Here is a 16,695-nt window from a genome sequence, read left to right as displayed (position 1 = left end):
TGTAATGAGGCATTTACTTTCCAAAGACTCCTGTCTTGTTAAACAGTTTCCCCAGGTTTGATGGGAGGTTTGCAAAGGAATTCTGGCTCAATCTGAGAAACAGGAGTAGAGTCCATACCTCAAACTCTAAGGACCATTAAGTGAACAGGAAGCTTCTAGGACAATGAAAGCTCTCATTTACTGAAGCAGGTTCCCTCTTGGTGTTACTCTGGGTATTAAAAGCACATGGACTAGTATTTTTGCCTCAAGACATTTCTGGCTTTTGCAGAATTAATCTCTTCACATTTTCTTTCTCTTGGGAGTTTGTTTTGATGAAAGAGGACATTAATGTGGTTGCTGGTTAGTGCTATGGGTAGTGCCATGTCTGGCTTGTTCAATACTGTATCTCCAACATTCATTACCCTGCAGGGCCTGGTACCCCCTAAGTATTTGCTTAATGAATAAAGAAAGGAAGATCTGAAAGCTTTCTTCTTTGAGTTTTAGAATTCCTGGATGTGTTCATAAACACTAACCAACTAGCTGTGTTCATAAACACTGTTTCATCTAAGCAGGTCTAATCAACTTCCTACTCCCAATTTTTCTCAGTGGAATACAGTTGTAAATGACTTTACTTCTCTCTAGGACTGTCCTGAGAGGAAGTTAGGATGTTCTTGAAAGTCTATGAAAGGCAGAACCCATACCCTCGGTCCTAGTGCCAGTACCAAGAACCTCTTCTGTTATTTACCATGTTTGCTCACCTGGGCCAGGAGTAGGTTTGGAAGTGGAATCCCCAGAGCAGGAGGAGATACCACCCAGGGAGCTAGAGGGATGGGAGCCAACAGAGACCAAGAAGCCAGGAAGTGGAGGCATGCCCATTGGCCTGCTATCTCTAAGAATGGCTCTAACCTTTCCTTGATTACTGAGACTTCAGGGTCATACATGGCCACCATCTTGGTAGAAGGTCTTGGGAAGTAACCAAAGATGTAGGATGGAGAAATTATGAAGCTAGAAAGTCTTAACACAGCAAAGGGAAAAACAGAAAGGAAAAGAGCAAGCACACACTGCCCTGTTTTGTTGTTTTTCACTGCACTATGGACACCCACCATGGAGATGTCATGGGAGAGCATGCACAGGCCCACCCTTGGGAGTGGTGGGATGGGCTAGGGGAGGTTCTTGTCCATCACACTGGCTGTCCAGTCAGGCCCTACTGTGGACTGACAATGGTGTTCTCTCTCCTGCTTCTCCTCCTCCAGGTTGAGGACTTGCAGGGCCTTCTGCCTAGCAGGTGGTGGCCAGGGACTGGTGAATAGGTGGCTGGAAGCAGCGTACGTGCTCCACAGTGGAGCTGTCTGTCTCCACAGACTTCATGTATTTGTTCAGGATGGCGAAAATTTCATTGTTCAAGATCTGGTACTTCCTGATGCGGTCTGCCATCTTCTTCAGGGGCTGTAGGAGGGCAAGGGTGTGTAGGTGAGTGGTGGGGGGAAGAGGTAGAGCAGGGAAGGGAGAGCAAGGGTCCAGTGAGGGTGGGGTGTAGGGTTCTGACGCTTTAATCATCATGCACTCTCTTGTTTGGCAATCAAGGGTTCTGGTGATCAAAGGTCAACTTGGGTCATAAGGTCCTTTGCAAGGGAGTTCCTTTCTAGCTTCTCCATCTGGCTCCCTAGACTCATGCTGTTCTAGCCACACATCAATATGCCTCTATGCCTTTGCCCTTGCTATTCCTTTTGTCTGAAACCTCCTCCCCACTTCTACCTCCCCCATTTTCTGTCTGGCTATTTGTTACTGGCCACTCTGGACTTGGATCAGCATAGTCTCTAATGGGAAGCTTTTTCTGTTCATCTTGCATCCACCTGAAGCCTCATTTAGATGACCTTTCTCTCCACTCCCATTGCGGCCTTGCTCACCCACAGCACCACCTGTGCTAGCAGTGAGCACACTTCAGTCACTCAGTGAACGTCAGCATGAATGAGTAACCACCCCCAGTGGAGTCTGCCTGGGGTAGGGAAGGTGTGTTTCAGGTCTGGAGGCCTGCCCTGCCTGATGAATCATTCCAGTGGAATAAAGGCAAGTGACACATATCAGACCCCAGGCTGCTGAGTATCTCTGAATCTCCCTGTGTTGTGGGGAGGTGACCTCCGTAAACAGCACACCCTCCTGTTCCTTTCTGATGGAAGCCTAGTTGTGAGGTCCTGCCACCTCCCAAGACTCCACCACTCGCCGGCTTACCACATTCTTAATAATTTCATCCTTCCCGTCCTGCCTCTGCACTTTTAATAGGTGATAACAGAAGTCAAACAGGTCGAAGCGACGCTGCTGGCCCAGTAGAACAATGATGGAGCAGCCAGCCCAGTTCAAACCATCTCCGAAACACTGCCTGGGGGTGGGGGAGAGGAGAGGAAGTAGCAGAGTGAAAGGCAGCAGGGGAGGCTGGGAGAGGCCTTTATCCTGGGCCAGGTCTCCTAGTACATAGAACGGGTACAAGTGAAATGTGTACAGATTCCTTGATCGAATGAGGAGCTTCAAAAGTTGGTGAACAATATCATTATCTTTTCATTCCATTTCCCCCTTAACATTTTGAAGTCCCCTCCTGGTGTAGCACTGCGGGTTAATGCGCCAGACTGCAAAGCTGTTTGAACTGTAAGGTTGGCAGTTCAAGCTCACCAACTGCTCCTTGGAAACTCTATACAGGGTCACTATGGGTCGGAACTGACTTGATGGCACTTGGCAACAACAACATATTATAAGCCCTTATAACCACAAAGTGGGAGAGCGGTGGCTCCATATGATAAGCACTGAACTGCCAACTGCAAGGTCGGTGGTTCGAGCCCACCAGCAACTCCATGGGAGAAATATGAGGTTTTCTGCTCCTGCAAAGATTTACAGCCTCAGAAATCCTATACAGGGTCAATATAGGTCAGAACTGACTCAATCGCACTTAACAACAACAACCACAGAGTCCTTAGGTTGATGCAAATGATTCACGTACCTGACTGCTAACCAAAAGATTAGAGGTTCAAATCTACCCAGAGACACTGCAGAAGAATAGGTTGGTGATCTACTTCTGAAAAATCAACCACTTAAAACCCTGTGGATTATAGCTCTAACACACATGGATGGGGTCGCTGTGAGTGGGCGTCCACTTCACAGCAAGTTTTTGTTTTGTTTTTTTAAACCAGAAAGAGTGGTCAATCTGTTGTCTCAGTGAAATAGGGAAAATCAGCTTTGAAAAAGAGACAAATTGCAAAAAAAAAAAAAAAAACTCAAAAAACCGAACCAAACCTAAAGAAAACACCCACCAGAAACAGCCCGTGAGATTCATGTGGCTGGTTATTCCAGGCAGGTCTGGGAGAAGGTGGCTTGCTCCATAGAGGAGCCAGGGGAACAGCTGTGAGGTGACAAGACAGTTTCAAAAAAATGCCCCAACTCTCCAGCAAAGGCAAGGACATGGCATGGTGGGGTGGGTAGGGGTAGGGGACCATGAGGCTCTGATGAAACTCAAGTCTGGGTGCCCCCAACTTCATAGTAACTTAGGAATTTGGATGGGTTCGGGGATCAGCAGCCCTCTGTTGTTTTCTTATCCTCAAACAGCAACCCATATCCCAAACCGGGCAGGTTTCCTCCGCCCTCTTTAGGGTGGCTGAAGGAGTGAGGAACATTCCCAGAGCACCTCGCTCTTCCTCACCCCAGTTTAAATGCTGCTTCCTTCAAGCCTTCTCTGGTCCTTTCCAGATCTTTATCCAGAACAAGGCTCTGAATGCCTCCTTCTTCAGTTTAGACTTCACACACAGCTGGACTCTGCTGTCTTCCAGGGACAGAAGGCCCTAGGTTTCTAGGAGTGGATAGCTTCATGAACCAGGATGTCCTGACTTTCCAGGGGTGCCTCTCTCTGTTCTAGGAAGCCTGGAGTTTCATGTGGATGATGTAGTTATAAACCAACCAAACTCATGCCATCGACTCAATTTCAACTCACAGTGATTCACAAGGACAGATTAGAACTGCCCTGTATGTAGGGTTTCCAAGATTGTAAATATGGAAGCAGACTGCCCCAACTGTCTCCCATGGAGTGGTGGTGGGTTTGAACCACCAACCTTCTGAGAGCTCTAACCAGAAGGACTGTTTCACATACATAATAACCCCCTGCTGTTGAGGCAATTTCCACTCACAGTGACCCAAGAGGACAGAGTAGAACTGCTTCATATGGTTTCTGAAGCTACAAAGCTTCACGGAAGCAGATTGCCTCATCTTTCTCCGGCAGAGTATGGGTTGGAGAACCCAATGCTGAATCCGCTGTGCCACTAGGGTTCCTCATGACATGGGTAGAAAGTTTTTAATACAAAACCTTACCAGGGCCTCTTCCTGCCCATCCAGTCAGGTGCAGCTTCTAGTCTCTGAAAGACACAGTCCCGAGAGCTCTCCCCCCCTGGGTGCACACACTCACACATCTGCACACACCAGAATATGCACACACACTTCATTTCTGCCTCCAACAAATGGTTGCTCTTTCTGGAGTACTCCCTTCTCCAGATCGGAATCCCAGGCACTGTTCAAGGCTCAATTCTAGTACGATATCCACTCATCTCTCTTGTCTGGCATCTGTTGTTCTCTTTCCCTGGCTTCAAAGAAACCTCATTGCATGTACCTGGGTGTCTAACTCACTGTGTGTTTCTTCTCTCCCCATCGCCCCCAAACACCATGAGGCCAGGGACTGTCTTTGTTTTGGCTCATCACTTTGTTTATTCAGTACCTGACACATAGTATGTGCTCAATAAAAAGCTGATGGACACTCACCCTTGCCCACCTTCTGGTTGAACGCTGATGCCCCAATGACTGTCAGGGACATGCAGGTTGGGGGTGACCCCTCCCTGAGGTACTCACTCTGCTGTGAATTCGTTGGTGCCCACAGGGATGCAGTAGACGAACTGCATGGCACTCCACAACCGATGGAACTCCACACACTCATCCACATGCATGACGCCATTGGTGGGCGGCGGACCTCGCCAGATGGGGTCCTGAAGGTAGCTCCGGATACGTGTCAGGATGACCTCGAACATGGACAAGCCACAGCACAGCCGTTCCTTGGTCAGCAGGTCACCTTCCCGAGCAATGGCGATTTGCTAGAGGTGGAAAGGCATGCAAATCTCTATCCATATCTCAGACCTCTCTTTTACTTCCTACCAGAGTTTCAAACCCTGAAGCTAGCTGCAGCTGGAATTCATTCACCAGAATCTTCTCCAGAGTGGGGCACTGACTTTGGACACCTGAATGCAGTAGCAGAGAAGCTGCGTAGTGAGTAAAAATATAGAGGAATGGCTAAAATAAAAAAAGTGATCTGCCCATGTAATGAAACGCTAGGTAATGAAATGCTGACAATAATGTGAAGAACACACTTCTAATACTGTTACTCTTGTACAAGGACTCCTGGCCCAGATTTAGTGAGTGTGTGGGTTATACCAAGCCTTGTTTAAGTATAGGATAGGTATCGATTCCCTAATATTTTTCACAATGACCCAAAAGGTGGTGGTGGTGGTGGTGGCTGTGTGCCGTGGAGTCAGTTCTGACTCACAGTGACCTTGTACAGGGTTTCCGAGGCTGTAAATCTTTACGGGAGCAGAACACCTCATCTTTCTCCCGTGGAACAGCTGGTAGTTTCGAACTGCTGACCCTGAGGTTCGCAGCCCGATTCACAGCCACTACGCTACCAGAGCTCCTTGACCCCAAAAGGTAGGCCCTATTATTATACTTATTTTACAGTTGAAGAAACTGAGTTTCAGACAGGTAGCCAACGAGTGGTAAAATATTTGAATACAAGCAATCTAGGTCTATGAGTTACACTGGAAAGTGATTAGAGCAAGTTGTAGAATAGAATACACATTCAGATCCTATTTAAAATCAAACCAACAAAAAAAACACACACACACACAATCCCACAAACAAAATTATATGTGGTACATGTGTGTGTAGAAACATGGTTGTTGTTAACTGCAGCTGAGTTGGTTCCTACTCACAGCACCTGTTGGGTCAGTTCTGACTCACAATAACTCTGTATAGGGTTTCCAAGGAGTAGCTGGTGGGTTTGAACCTCTGACTTTGCAGTTAGCAGTCCAGTGCTTATCCTATTAAAATCAGCTGTGGGAACAGATGGGCTTGAAAAGTGGGAAAGGAGCTTCACTTGTTACTTTAACTATTTCTGTGAAATTGAATGTGCAGCAATGAACATATGTTATCTTTTTAAAATTTACCAATTACTGCACACAATTATCTCCTCCAGTCAAAAGTCCTTTAACAATTGCAAGTGAACTCTACCAATAATTTAAACTGGCTTCTCATTTGGGTCCTGGTTGCTGTATATCTAATAATGTCAGACAAGCACATCAAAGGACATTGCCATATCATTATGCATTAGAATATATAGGGTAAAGGTCCTGAAAACCATCTGCAAAGTAAGATAGATATGAATATTTAAGGTTAGAGTAAGGGCTCCAAGTCTAGGGACAAAGCTAAAGAGGTCTGGCTTCTGAGACAGACCCACAGGACATTCAGTGATCAGCTTTTGAGAGATGTTTTCCCAGAGTCCCTGTAGTGTGGCTGGGAGGTGCCTGATGCTCAGCTGTATGTAAAGTAGACATCCTTAGGAAGCAGGGCAGAATCAGCTGTCAGAGATTCTGATGCCTGTGTGTCAGAGCAGGACTGCGTTCCATAGAGTTTTCAAGGCTGTGACCTTTTGGTGGATTTGAACCTCCAGTTATTCAGTTAGCAGCTGAGGACCTTAACTGTTAGCACTACCTACAGATTTCAAAAAGAGGTCAAGCTTTAAATTAACTCATGGAGAGAAATGAATCAGGAAACACCAATGATGGAGCCTGCCATGAATGTGGGCCATGAGTGCAGTCGTAATTCATGAGTGGAGCTGGGAAGTCTTTTGATCTCTGTCAGAATGTCCTTCCATGATGCTGGGGGTTATGTACCATCAACTCAGTTCTGACTCATGGTGACCCTGTATAAGGTTTCTGAGGTTGTAAATCTTTATAGAAGCAGAATACTGCATCTTGATCCTGAGGAGGGGTTGGGAGATTCGAACTCCTGGCCTCTCAGTTAACAGCCCAACTTGTAACTCACTATGCTACCAGGGCTGGGGGCAACAAACCAGGTGGCCTCACTCTGCCCTAGAGCATCAAATGTAAACAGAGCAGTTCTGTTCTGTTCTTTCAATAAGTAGCAGAGCTCCTCCCTCAATGACCGAGCTAGTACATAATGAGCGCCCTGGACCCTGCTAGTGGGGAATTTAACATTTTTTCTTTAGCTGACAAAATGACTAAGTTTTGGATTATTTCTTGGGAGATCAGAGACTTAGAAAAGTGGCATTTCCTTTTTCTCAGAACGTCTAGGACCTTCTGTTTGTTAAATACCGAGTATTTGATGAATTGGTATTTCTATCAGTCCTGAGGAAACGAAGTTCATCAGAACATAGAAAGAATTCAGTCTTCGAAATGGAAACACATGCCAAACCCTGGGAGCTAGGGGCCAGATTCTTGTGGGATGATACCAGCAGTAGAACAGACACATTTACATGTCACGGCTTGGGGGATTTCTCCCTAAAAGGAAATCATTCGAGATGGTCTTTTCTATTCAGCTCCTTGAAGGCTAAAGAAAATGTGCTTCCTGTATAGTATCTGAATTCTCTTTGTGGTGACTCAAGGAGCCCAAACATCCTTTAGTGTACAATCACTGTCTTTAGTAGGCAGTTTGTGGCATGCAGAGGACCTGGCTGGGTGGCCTTATCAGTGTGACAGCTGGGAAGATGGGTTCTGCAATATGCTCCAAATACTTGCCATGCTTTGGGAGAGGAGAGGCTATCGTTTGCCCATGACCCAGGATGCGGGTCCTTGCAGCTCAAACGCCACCATGAAAACAGCATAGAGAACTGCTGAAACTCACATGCAAGAGAGGATTAGAATCTTAATTTTTGGGGGATGGTGGCAGAGGAGGTCTGTGGTCTTCATTGCTGTATCCTCAGCTCCTAGATTTTTACCAGTTGCTGTGGAATAGATTCTGACTCATGTTGACCCCATGTGTGTCCGAGTAGAACTGTGTTCCATAAGACTTTTCAATGGCTGTGATCTTTTGGAAGTTGATTGCCAGGTCTTTCTTCTGAGGTGGCTTCAGACTGTGATGAATTCTAACTTTTTTAAACAGTTCCATTTGGCTAGCAAAACAAATGACCCTGGCTTGTCTCCTGATGGCATCCTGCTCCTCTCCTTCCTGAACTTTTTCTCTGCCCTCCTCTCAAATGTGAAACTTACTTAGATCAGTTTGAGTACATGGTATATTCTTTCTGTTACTTCTCTTTACGCTAACTTCCTTCATTTGTGTTCCCTTCATAGTCTGTGAGTTCTCTGAAGCCAGAGGTCCTTTAATACTTATCTCATTCAGGATAACTGGTACAGTTTTTTTTGTTTTTTTTTAATCCATTTTATTTATAGAATTAACATGAGCCATCCACCTTCAAAAATATTAGGATGTAAAAGATAAAGTCTTCTTTGGTAATTTCTCCTCAATCTCTGGCTCCTTTACCTTTCTTTACAATTTGTTGCCATTATGAAGCAGGTAGGCCTCATTCTAGACATTTTAAAAATGTATGTGCCATTTCTGTCACTGCAGGATTGTGTGTGTTATAGTATTTACCATCCTTGTTTTTGATTCTTGCATACTTCCCCCAGTATCTTCTTTTGCCCTGGTCATGTTGTGCTGACCTTCCTTTTCCAGATACATGTTCTAGGAAAACTATTTCCCCTATTTGTTGTTGTTGTTAAGTGCCATTGCATTGGCTCTGAATCACAGTGACCCTGTATAGGGTTTTAGAGTTTTAAATCTACGGGGGAGCAGAAAGCCTCATCCTTCTCCTGTGGAACAGCTGGTGGGCTCGAACTGCAGACCTTATGGTTTGCGGCCCAGTGTTTATCGTATAGAGCCACTGCACTCCTAGTTTTTCCTATACGTATGGTCTATCATGTGCATGTCTAAAGGAACACAAAAGGCACCATACTGTGTGAACTCTAGTGCAACCTGCTTAATTCACTCAACTATGTATTTGAGACTTACCCACATTGGTCTAAGATCTCATTTTTCTATTTACTTACCATATGGCAAGTATTCAGCATTTAGATAACCATGAAAAAATTACACCAAATTGGTTACTTTCATGTCACCTCTGACTGTAGGAGCCCCCTTTGTGTCAGAGTAGAACTGCACTCACTTTTCAATGGCTGCCATCTTTGGGAAGTAGACCATCAGGCCTTTTTTCCCAGAAGCCTCTGTGTAGATATGAGCCTGTAACCTTTTGATTAATAGGAAGTACTCAAGCATATTTGCATCACCCAGGGACTCCTATGATGGCTACACCTCATTTTGCTTAGCCATCCCTATGCTGATGGAACTTTTCAGTGGTATCCAAGGTTTTCTTTAGCACACAATGCTATAGTCACCATCTCCTGTTCCTGTGGGGCATTTCTCTTGCAAAAATACCCAGAAATGAACCTCTTCTAGTGCACAGGTTGCGCGGAGTCTTCATTTTGAAAGCAAGCTTAGCTAAAGTCTTGGTACCTAGCAGAGGTTAGGTAATCTATGCTTCTTTAAATGAGTGACATCCTTCTTTCTTGGCAGGAAAAAATGACACTGAGTGTAGAAGAACTAACTCAGACCAGAGAGTCAGAAAACGTAATTCCAGACCTGTACTGGTCACTAACAGGCTCTTCCCCTCTCAGGGCCTCAGTTTTCCCACCTGCAAAATGAGGGGCTTAGACCAAATGCTCTTCCTCTAAAGTATCTTTCAGTCCTCAGAGTCCATGATCCAAAGTTCTTACCTGAGGGGTTCCCAGTCTCTCTATCAGAGGGACCAGGTGAAGTGGGGCGTACTTGGCTTCTAGGCGTTTCATCCGGACCTCCAGTCGTTCCCCCTCTGCAAGGAAAGCAACAAAGCTGAATATGAGATACAGGGCACCCTGGGGGTAAGATGTACCGGGGAAGAAAACCACTCAGATGGAACTTTTCAGTGGTTTCCTGGTATTCTAGCTGTATTCTAAAACTCTGATGGAGCAGCACTGTTTGGGGACTATATGTTAAGGGCCATCTAATCAGTTCTGACTCACAGCAACCCTGTATAGGATTTCTGAGGAGCGGCAGTTAGCAGTCCAGTACTCATCCCAGGACTCCATGGGGAGTATGATTAGGACTCACTGCAAGGAAACATTTTCTCTGACTTCTGCCCAGCAATGGAGTGGTCAATCTTGGGGCCACTGAGTCCTTCACTTGAGAAATTTAAACCAAAGCTAGACTGCAATGCACTAGAGATGTTCTAGAAAGAACAAGGTCTGGAGTGTCATTTCCAATTCTGTGAATATTTGATAATCACCTAGTTCTAGCCTCCCTTCCTTTCTAAATGCAGAACTGAGTTTACTGGAATTAAGAACTGAGCATGAAGTTCAAGTCCGTTGGCTGCATTCCGCTGCTGTTGGTGGTTCCTTACCTTTGATGTAGACTCTAGGTAAGATGTTCTGGAAAGGTGCTGCGTGGAGCAAATCACAGACTTCTTCCTGGGACTGAGAACAGATAGGAAAGGAGGAGAAAACTATTTTTCAATTTAAGCTAGATACAATTTTCACTCCTAAAAGCTTGAGCACTGGAGTCCTCAGACCTGGGTTCAAATCCTGACTCTTCTACTAATTAGCTGGGTGATCTTGGACCAATTACTTATGAACCTATTTATCCATCCATAAAAGGACATATGAGAACAGTTCCTACTTGAATGGGTTGTTGTGATGATTAAATGAGAGAATGTATAACTTCATAGCACCGTCCCTGGCTCATATGCGCACTCAATGAACTTGAACTATAATCCTATAAAGTGTTTGCTGAAGAACTAGAATGCGTGACAGAGGAATCAGAGACCTGTAGGCTCCAAGCAGGAAGCTGGGCCAGTCCTTGAATTCACGAAATGTGGGATAGTTCTGTGTAAAGGCTGATTAACTCCATTCCAACTGGTGAGAGAAGTGGGACTAGAAGCCAGGACAGATTGATTTTGATGGTGGCTCATAAAAGAAGGCATGTAAGCAGACATCAACTACAATAGTTGGAAGGTAAAATTTGTTGGGGGACCAGACAAGCCTAAAAGATAGAATCTAATATGCTTACTGAGATGTGGCCAGCTGGTGAGCACAAAACAGGGGAGTGGGGGAGGGGGGAAGGACCTGGAGAAGCCATACTCCACAAGTATTGGTTTCTTATCTGTAAATTGTGGAGATTTGGATGAGGCAAGACCCAGGCACTTTAAATGGATATAGTGGGATTCTAAGCATCCCAGAAGAACAGGATGTAGGCTTTCTCCAATACAAGCAGGGGTAAAACACGGTCATGCTAGGAATCGGGTGGCAGAATGCTTCAAAGCCCAGTATGCATCTCACTCAGATCAGTCCTTGAGTAGAGCACACTAGAGGGAGGACAAGTGGACTCTTCAGGGGCATCTGCCTGATCTAACTGATCCTCATTTTCAGTTTCTCCACCAAAAACCCAGTTACTACTGAGTTGACGCTGACTCATGGTAACCCCATAAGTGTGATAGTAGTAATGTCCTTCATAGGGTTTTCAATGGCTGATTTTTAGGTATTTCTTCTAAGGAGCCTCTGGGTGGTCTTCACTCTCCACCCTTTGATTAACAGCCTGTATGAGTTAACCACTTACAGCAACCAGGGAATGAGGCAGAGGGGAGACTCCTCCTCTCCTTTTCTTAATGAAGTTCTTTCTCTCCTCAGCTGTGATCATGGACACATCTAGCCACTGAATCAAACAACCTAGTTTCATTGCTGTGTCTAAGCTCAGATCCTTTAATGAATTGTGTAACTTTTCAGTCCACGTTTAACACGGTGTCGCCAAAGTATCAGACACTACTGGCCATCCTTTCTTCTTCCAGTTACTATGACAATGTGCTCTTCCGGTTTCCATCATTTTGTTTCCCCCTTTTAGTCTCTTTCACAGGCTTTATGTCTAGCCATCCCTTAAATGTTGGTTTTCCCCAAAGTCTCTTCACTTTATTGCACATGGCCAGTTTCACCAGTCACCATTACTTCAAACACTATACACTGCCTATGAGCCATCAAATTGGTGTTTCCAGACAGTTTTTTCCTCCCAGGTTCCAGACTTAGTCACCCACCTGCTGGCTGGATATTCCACAGTTCAATGTTTCTAAAGCTGACCTTCTCACCTTTCCAGCTGGGGTGTGGGTGTGGAATCTCTGCTCACAGAATGGCACAACCATCTCCTTTCCTGAAACCTGGGGTTCACCCTCTCCTCTGTCCTTCACCTCTCCTGACTTATTAGTTTTTATGTCCTGTTGAATTTTACGTCTCTTCTTTTCACAGTTCTCCACATTGACCATCACAATGCTGTATGTTTCTTTACGGTAGGGATGATGTCTGTATTTTTGCCTCTTATTCCCAGTGCTTAGCATACAATTTCCCAGTGATCATTTATAAATGAATGATTAATTACCTGATGAATGCTTCTTGGATGAATAAATGAATCTATTTCAGTGCTCCAAGTATGAGAATACTGCTATTAAATCTATTCATTTATTCATTCACCCAACAAATATTTATTGAGTGCCAGGCACTCTTATACATTTTGTAGACATGGTGTTGAACAAGCTAGACTAGATCTCTATCCTCCTGGAATTTACATTCTAGCTGATAGAGACAGATCAAAACAAGCTAACAAATCATTAAAGTTCAGGCAGTGATAAAATGCTGTTGTTGTTGTTGTTAAGTGCCGTCAAGTCAGTTCAAACTCATAGCGACCCTGTATAGGGTTTCTGAGGAGTAGCTGGTGGGTTTGAACTGCCAACCTTATGGTTCATAGTACAGTGTTGATCCTACAGTACCACACTAGGAGTCCACAGGGTAATAGGTTAGTGATTGGAGATGGGGAAGGAGCTACTTCAGAGTGAATGGTTAAGTAAAATCTTTTAGAGGGGCAACATTTAGGTAAATGGGATGAAGTGAGGGAGCCAGCCATGCAGATACCAGGTAAGAGCATTCAGTGTGAAGGCCCAGAGGTGGGAATAAGCTGTGGTTTCAGGAGTATAGTGATACAGGGAATCAAGGTACAGCATGTGACCCTAAAGGCAGGGAGGCAGCAGACCATGTGGAACCTGGTGAGAAATGTGAGTTTGAAATGTGGCAAGCAGAGGACTGGTACACAGAGCCCCACTGTCAAGTTTTCTCATCTTCCCCTCTTCCCAAAAGCTCAGTGATTGTTAGAAATGTCTTTTTATTATAGGAAGGTTGCATAATGCATGAACTATTAAGTTTCTCGTTTGTTCCAGTGGGTGAGTTGATCTTGGGAGGAAGAAGAAGATGGAGGGTCCAGGCCCTCTACCGTCAGTACAATGCTATTTCTGTTATTCATTATAACTGATAAGCTTCTACTTTAGATTCCTTTTGGGGAGACAGTGTCCTGTTGACTCCCTGAGCACCTCTCTATCCCTGTCCCAGTCAGGGGTTCTTTGAGGGCACTTCCTGCTGACATACTTTCTGTGTGCTCTCTACTCCATGGTACCATTTGCCAATAAAGGTGAGGAAGAAAAAAGGATGCAGTTTCTTAATACAAGGTGGAAAGCATCTGCCTGGGAGGTCCCAGATGATGAGCTATGTGGTCATTTGCTACTCACTCACTCACAGAGAGGTGACTACTCACTCTGCCATAGGTTATCTGTTTGACATTCATTAGCTGAGGACATTGCAACGGATAAAACCAGAGGGCTGCAGTGGAAGTCTATCTTCGAGTATATAAAAGTCTGTGTAAGGGATCTGAACAAGCTTCCATTAGGGAAGGTTGCTTGCAACTGCTCTCCTTTCTTGTTTAATCATTTTAAAGGATGGACATAGCCTGTCCACTCTTCCTGGAAACCCACCATAACACTCTCTTCTTAAAAGGGCCCCTCCTTTGGCCTTTGAAGCCCACCAGCATGGATTCCTTCCCCACTTGTCTGCTCTTTCTGCTCCAGCCGTAGCAGTTGGTCACAATCAAATGTCCCACGTGTGCTCCCAGATCAGAATCTTTGCCTACTTTCTGAACTGTTCCCTAAGTCACCTCTCCTCCTCTGCCCCACTTGGTTTAGTAAACTTCCATGCTCAATTCACAAAGTATTCCTTCAAGGAACACTTCCCTGAACACCTGCCATCTCTCCCGCCCTTCACCTCTACCTCCTCTCTCTGTAGAGAGAAACCAAACCATTCAGTTGCTGCTGACTCAAGCCATCTCCATGTATTTCAGACTAGAACTGTATAAACTATAAATCAGAGTAGATTTCTAGATGCCTCTGGGTGGATTAGAAACCTCCAACCTTTGGTTAGTAGCTCAGCACTTAACTGTGCTACCTAGAGATTCCTGTTCTCATATAACCAGGTTCTTTTCCTTTTTAACATTTGAACTCAATCTGTATTATACATTCCCATATATGACTAAGGAGCCCTGATGGCATAATGGATTATGAGCTGAGCTGCTAACCGCAAGGTCAGCAGTTCAAATCTACCAGCCCCTCTATGGGAGAAAAATGAAGCTTTCTGCTTCCATAAAAGGTTTACAGCCTTGGAAATCATACACAGGGTTGGAACTGACTCCACGGCACACAGCCACCACCACTGTATATGACTATTTGATTAATATCTATCTTTTCCCATTGGATTTAACATCCATGAAGACAGGAACAATATTCACTTTTGATCATATTTTATTCTCAATGCAGAGTATGACATATTTCTGTCAATTCCAACTCATAGCAACCCTCTGTTGGTTTTGGTGTAGAGTGCCACTGAATCTGTTTTGATTAATAGCGACTCTGTTTCCAAAGAGCAACTGCTGGGTTTGAACTGCTGACCTTGTGGCTAGCAGTCCAGTGCTGATCCTACAGTGCCACACCAGGATTCTATGGTGACCCTACAGACATACCCTGAAACCCAGTACATGTCAGTGAGTCAATTCCAACTCACAGTAACACTACAGGACAGAGCAGAATTAATTGCTCCTTAGGATTTCTGAGACTGTAATATTTCTGTGGCAGCAGCACCAGGGAACCAAGACACAAAGTACTAAAGTGCACATAGTAACTCCAGTAAAGCAAGTTGCCACCGAACTAATTCCTACTCATGGTCACCCCATGTGAATACAGCTGCATTTCACAGGGTTTACAATGGCTGTGACCTTTCAGAAGTCCATCACCAGACCTTTCTTCTTTGGTGCTTTGGGTAGACTTGAACCCCCAACCTTTCAGTTAGCAATTGGGCATGCTAATTATTTACACAACCCAGGGACTCAACACACAGTAATTATAATAATAAACAAAACCAATGCCATTCCCATGGAGTCAATTCTGACTCACATCAACCCCCTAGGACTAATGAGAGCTGTTCCACAGGATTTCCTAGGCTTTACACCTTTACTGAGGCAGATTGCCTCATCTTTTCTCACAAAGTGGCTGGTGGGTTTGAACTACCAAACTATGGATTAGCAGCCCAATCCTTAATGCACTACAATACCAGGGTCCCTCATGCAATCATTTTAAAAAAAGGAAAAAACAAAACAAAACACAAATTTACTGCCATCAAGTTGATTCCGGTTCATAGCAGCCCTATATAGGATTTCCAAGACTGTAAATCTTTATAGGAACAGACAGTCTCATGCTTCTCCCACAGAGCAGGTATTGGGTTTGAACTGCTGACCTTACAGTCAGCAGTCCAATGCTTAACCCACTGCACCATGGGGACTCATGTCATACATCAATATTTATTAAATGAAGGAATGGCTGATGCATTTTGTTCTGGAAAAATCAATATATTATGATATTGTTTCAATAGATGGAAGTGAAATGTCTTGAGGGAGTCTTTATGATTTTCCCAGAGGTGACATGTGTACCAGTGGTGGCCCTGGGTCATCTCTAGTACCAGATATAGTGGAGGGGCAGTAGCTACTTGTGGGGGTGACTGTGATATTACAGTGAGCCTCAGTAGGATAATGAATGTCTTCCTTGGAGTGGAGGGAGGGCAGTGGTACTCAAATTACATATTTAGGGGCCTTGGTTTCTATGAACCATCAAAACCACAATAATAATATTCTAGCTACCTTTTATATTGTTTGAGAAAGACGAGGCTTGCTGTTCCCACAGACATCTGTGTACCACATAAGTCCTGGTGTGGTGCTGTGGGTTAATGCACTGGTCTGCAAAGTCGTTTGAACTGCAAGGTAGGAGGTTCAAGCTCACTAGCTGCTCCTTGGAAACCCTATACAGGGTCACTATGGATCGGAACTCACTCGACACTTAACAACAACAACCTTATGTGTTGTGGGAGACAGATGAGTCTTTCTGCTCCCAGAAAGATAGAACCTTAGAAACCATATATAGAGTCTCTATGGGTCAGAACTGACTCGAAGACACTTAACAACAACAACAGTAACAGCAGCAACCTTACATGCATTATTTGAGTTGACATTTGTCATTTCCCTCTAGAAATACAACAAATAAGTTAGCTTCTAGGCATAGGTTGGCCCCTGAAATCTGTTAACTTAGTAGATACACACAAGTATGTTCTGTCAATTGTTACTCTACCCGTTTTTCTTTTTATTGGTTTTTTATGTTCGTTTCTAAAAAACTGAAAAAAAAAAAAAAAA

The 16,695-nt window shown here is 44.5% G+C and overlaps 1 protein-coding gene across 6 annotated transcripts in view; it reads right to left on the bottom strand.

Annotated features, from left to right (window-relative positions):
- Window positions 1-1,068: 1,068 nt before the first annotated feature.
- The window catches only part of CYFIP2 (cytoplasmic FMR1 interacting protein 2), a 127,345-nt gene continuing 111,718 nt past the window's right edge, over window positions 1,069-16,695 (bottom strand). For 4 of the 6 annotated variants that reach the window (XM_006863929.1, XM_006863927.1, XM_006863930.1 and 1 more), the window contains 5 exons: window positions 10,505-10,577; window positions 9,843-9,937; window positions 4,858-5,096; window positions 2,209-2,356; window positions 1,258-1,425 (listed from right to left, as the gene is read on the bottom strand). In XM_006863929.1, coding sequence (XP_006863991.1) covers window positions 1,258-1,425; window positions 2,209-2,356; window positions 4,858-5,096; window positions 9,843-9,937; window positions 10,505-10,577 — 723 coding nt within the window. Of the gene's footprint in view, window positions 1,426-2,208; window positions 2,357-4,857; window positions 5,097-9,842; window positions 9,938-10,504; window positions 10,578-16,695 lie in introns of all 6 variants that reach the window. The other 2 variants (XM_006863926.1, XM_006863925.1) reach the window with 2 other exon arrangements.

This window comes from Chrysochloris asiatica, unplaced genomic scaffold (genome assembly GCF_000296735.1).
Source record: "Chrysochloris asiatica unplaced genomic scaffold, ChrAsi1.0 scaffold00057, whole genome shotgun sequence".
Classification (NCBI taxonomy): Eukaryota; Metazoa; Chordata; class Mammalia; order Afrosoricida; family Chrysochloridae; genus Chrysochloris; species Chrysochloris asiatica.
Note: the sequence above shows the minus strand (reverse complement) of the source record. Positions and strands in the feature narration are given on the sequence as shown.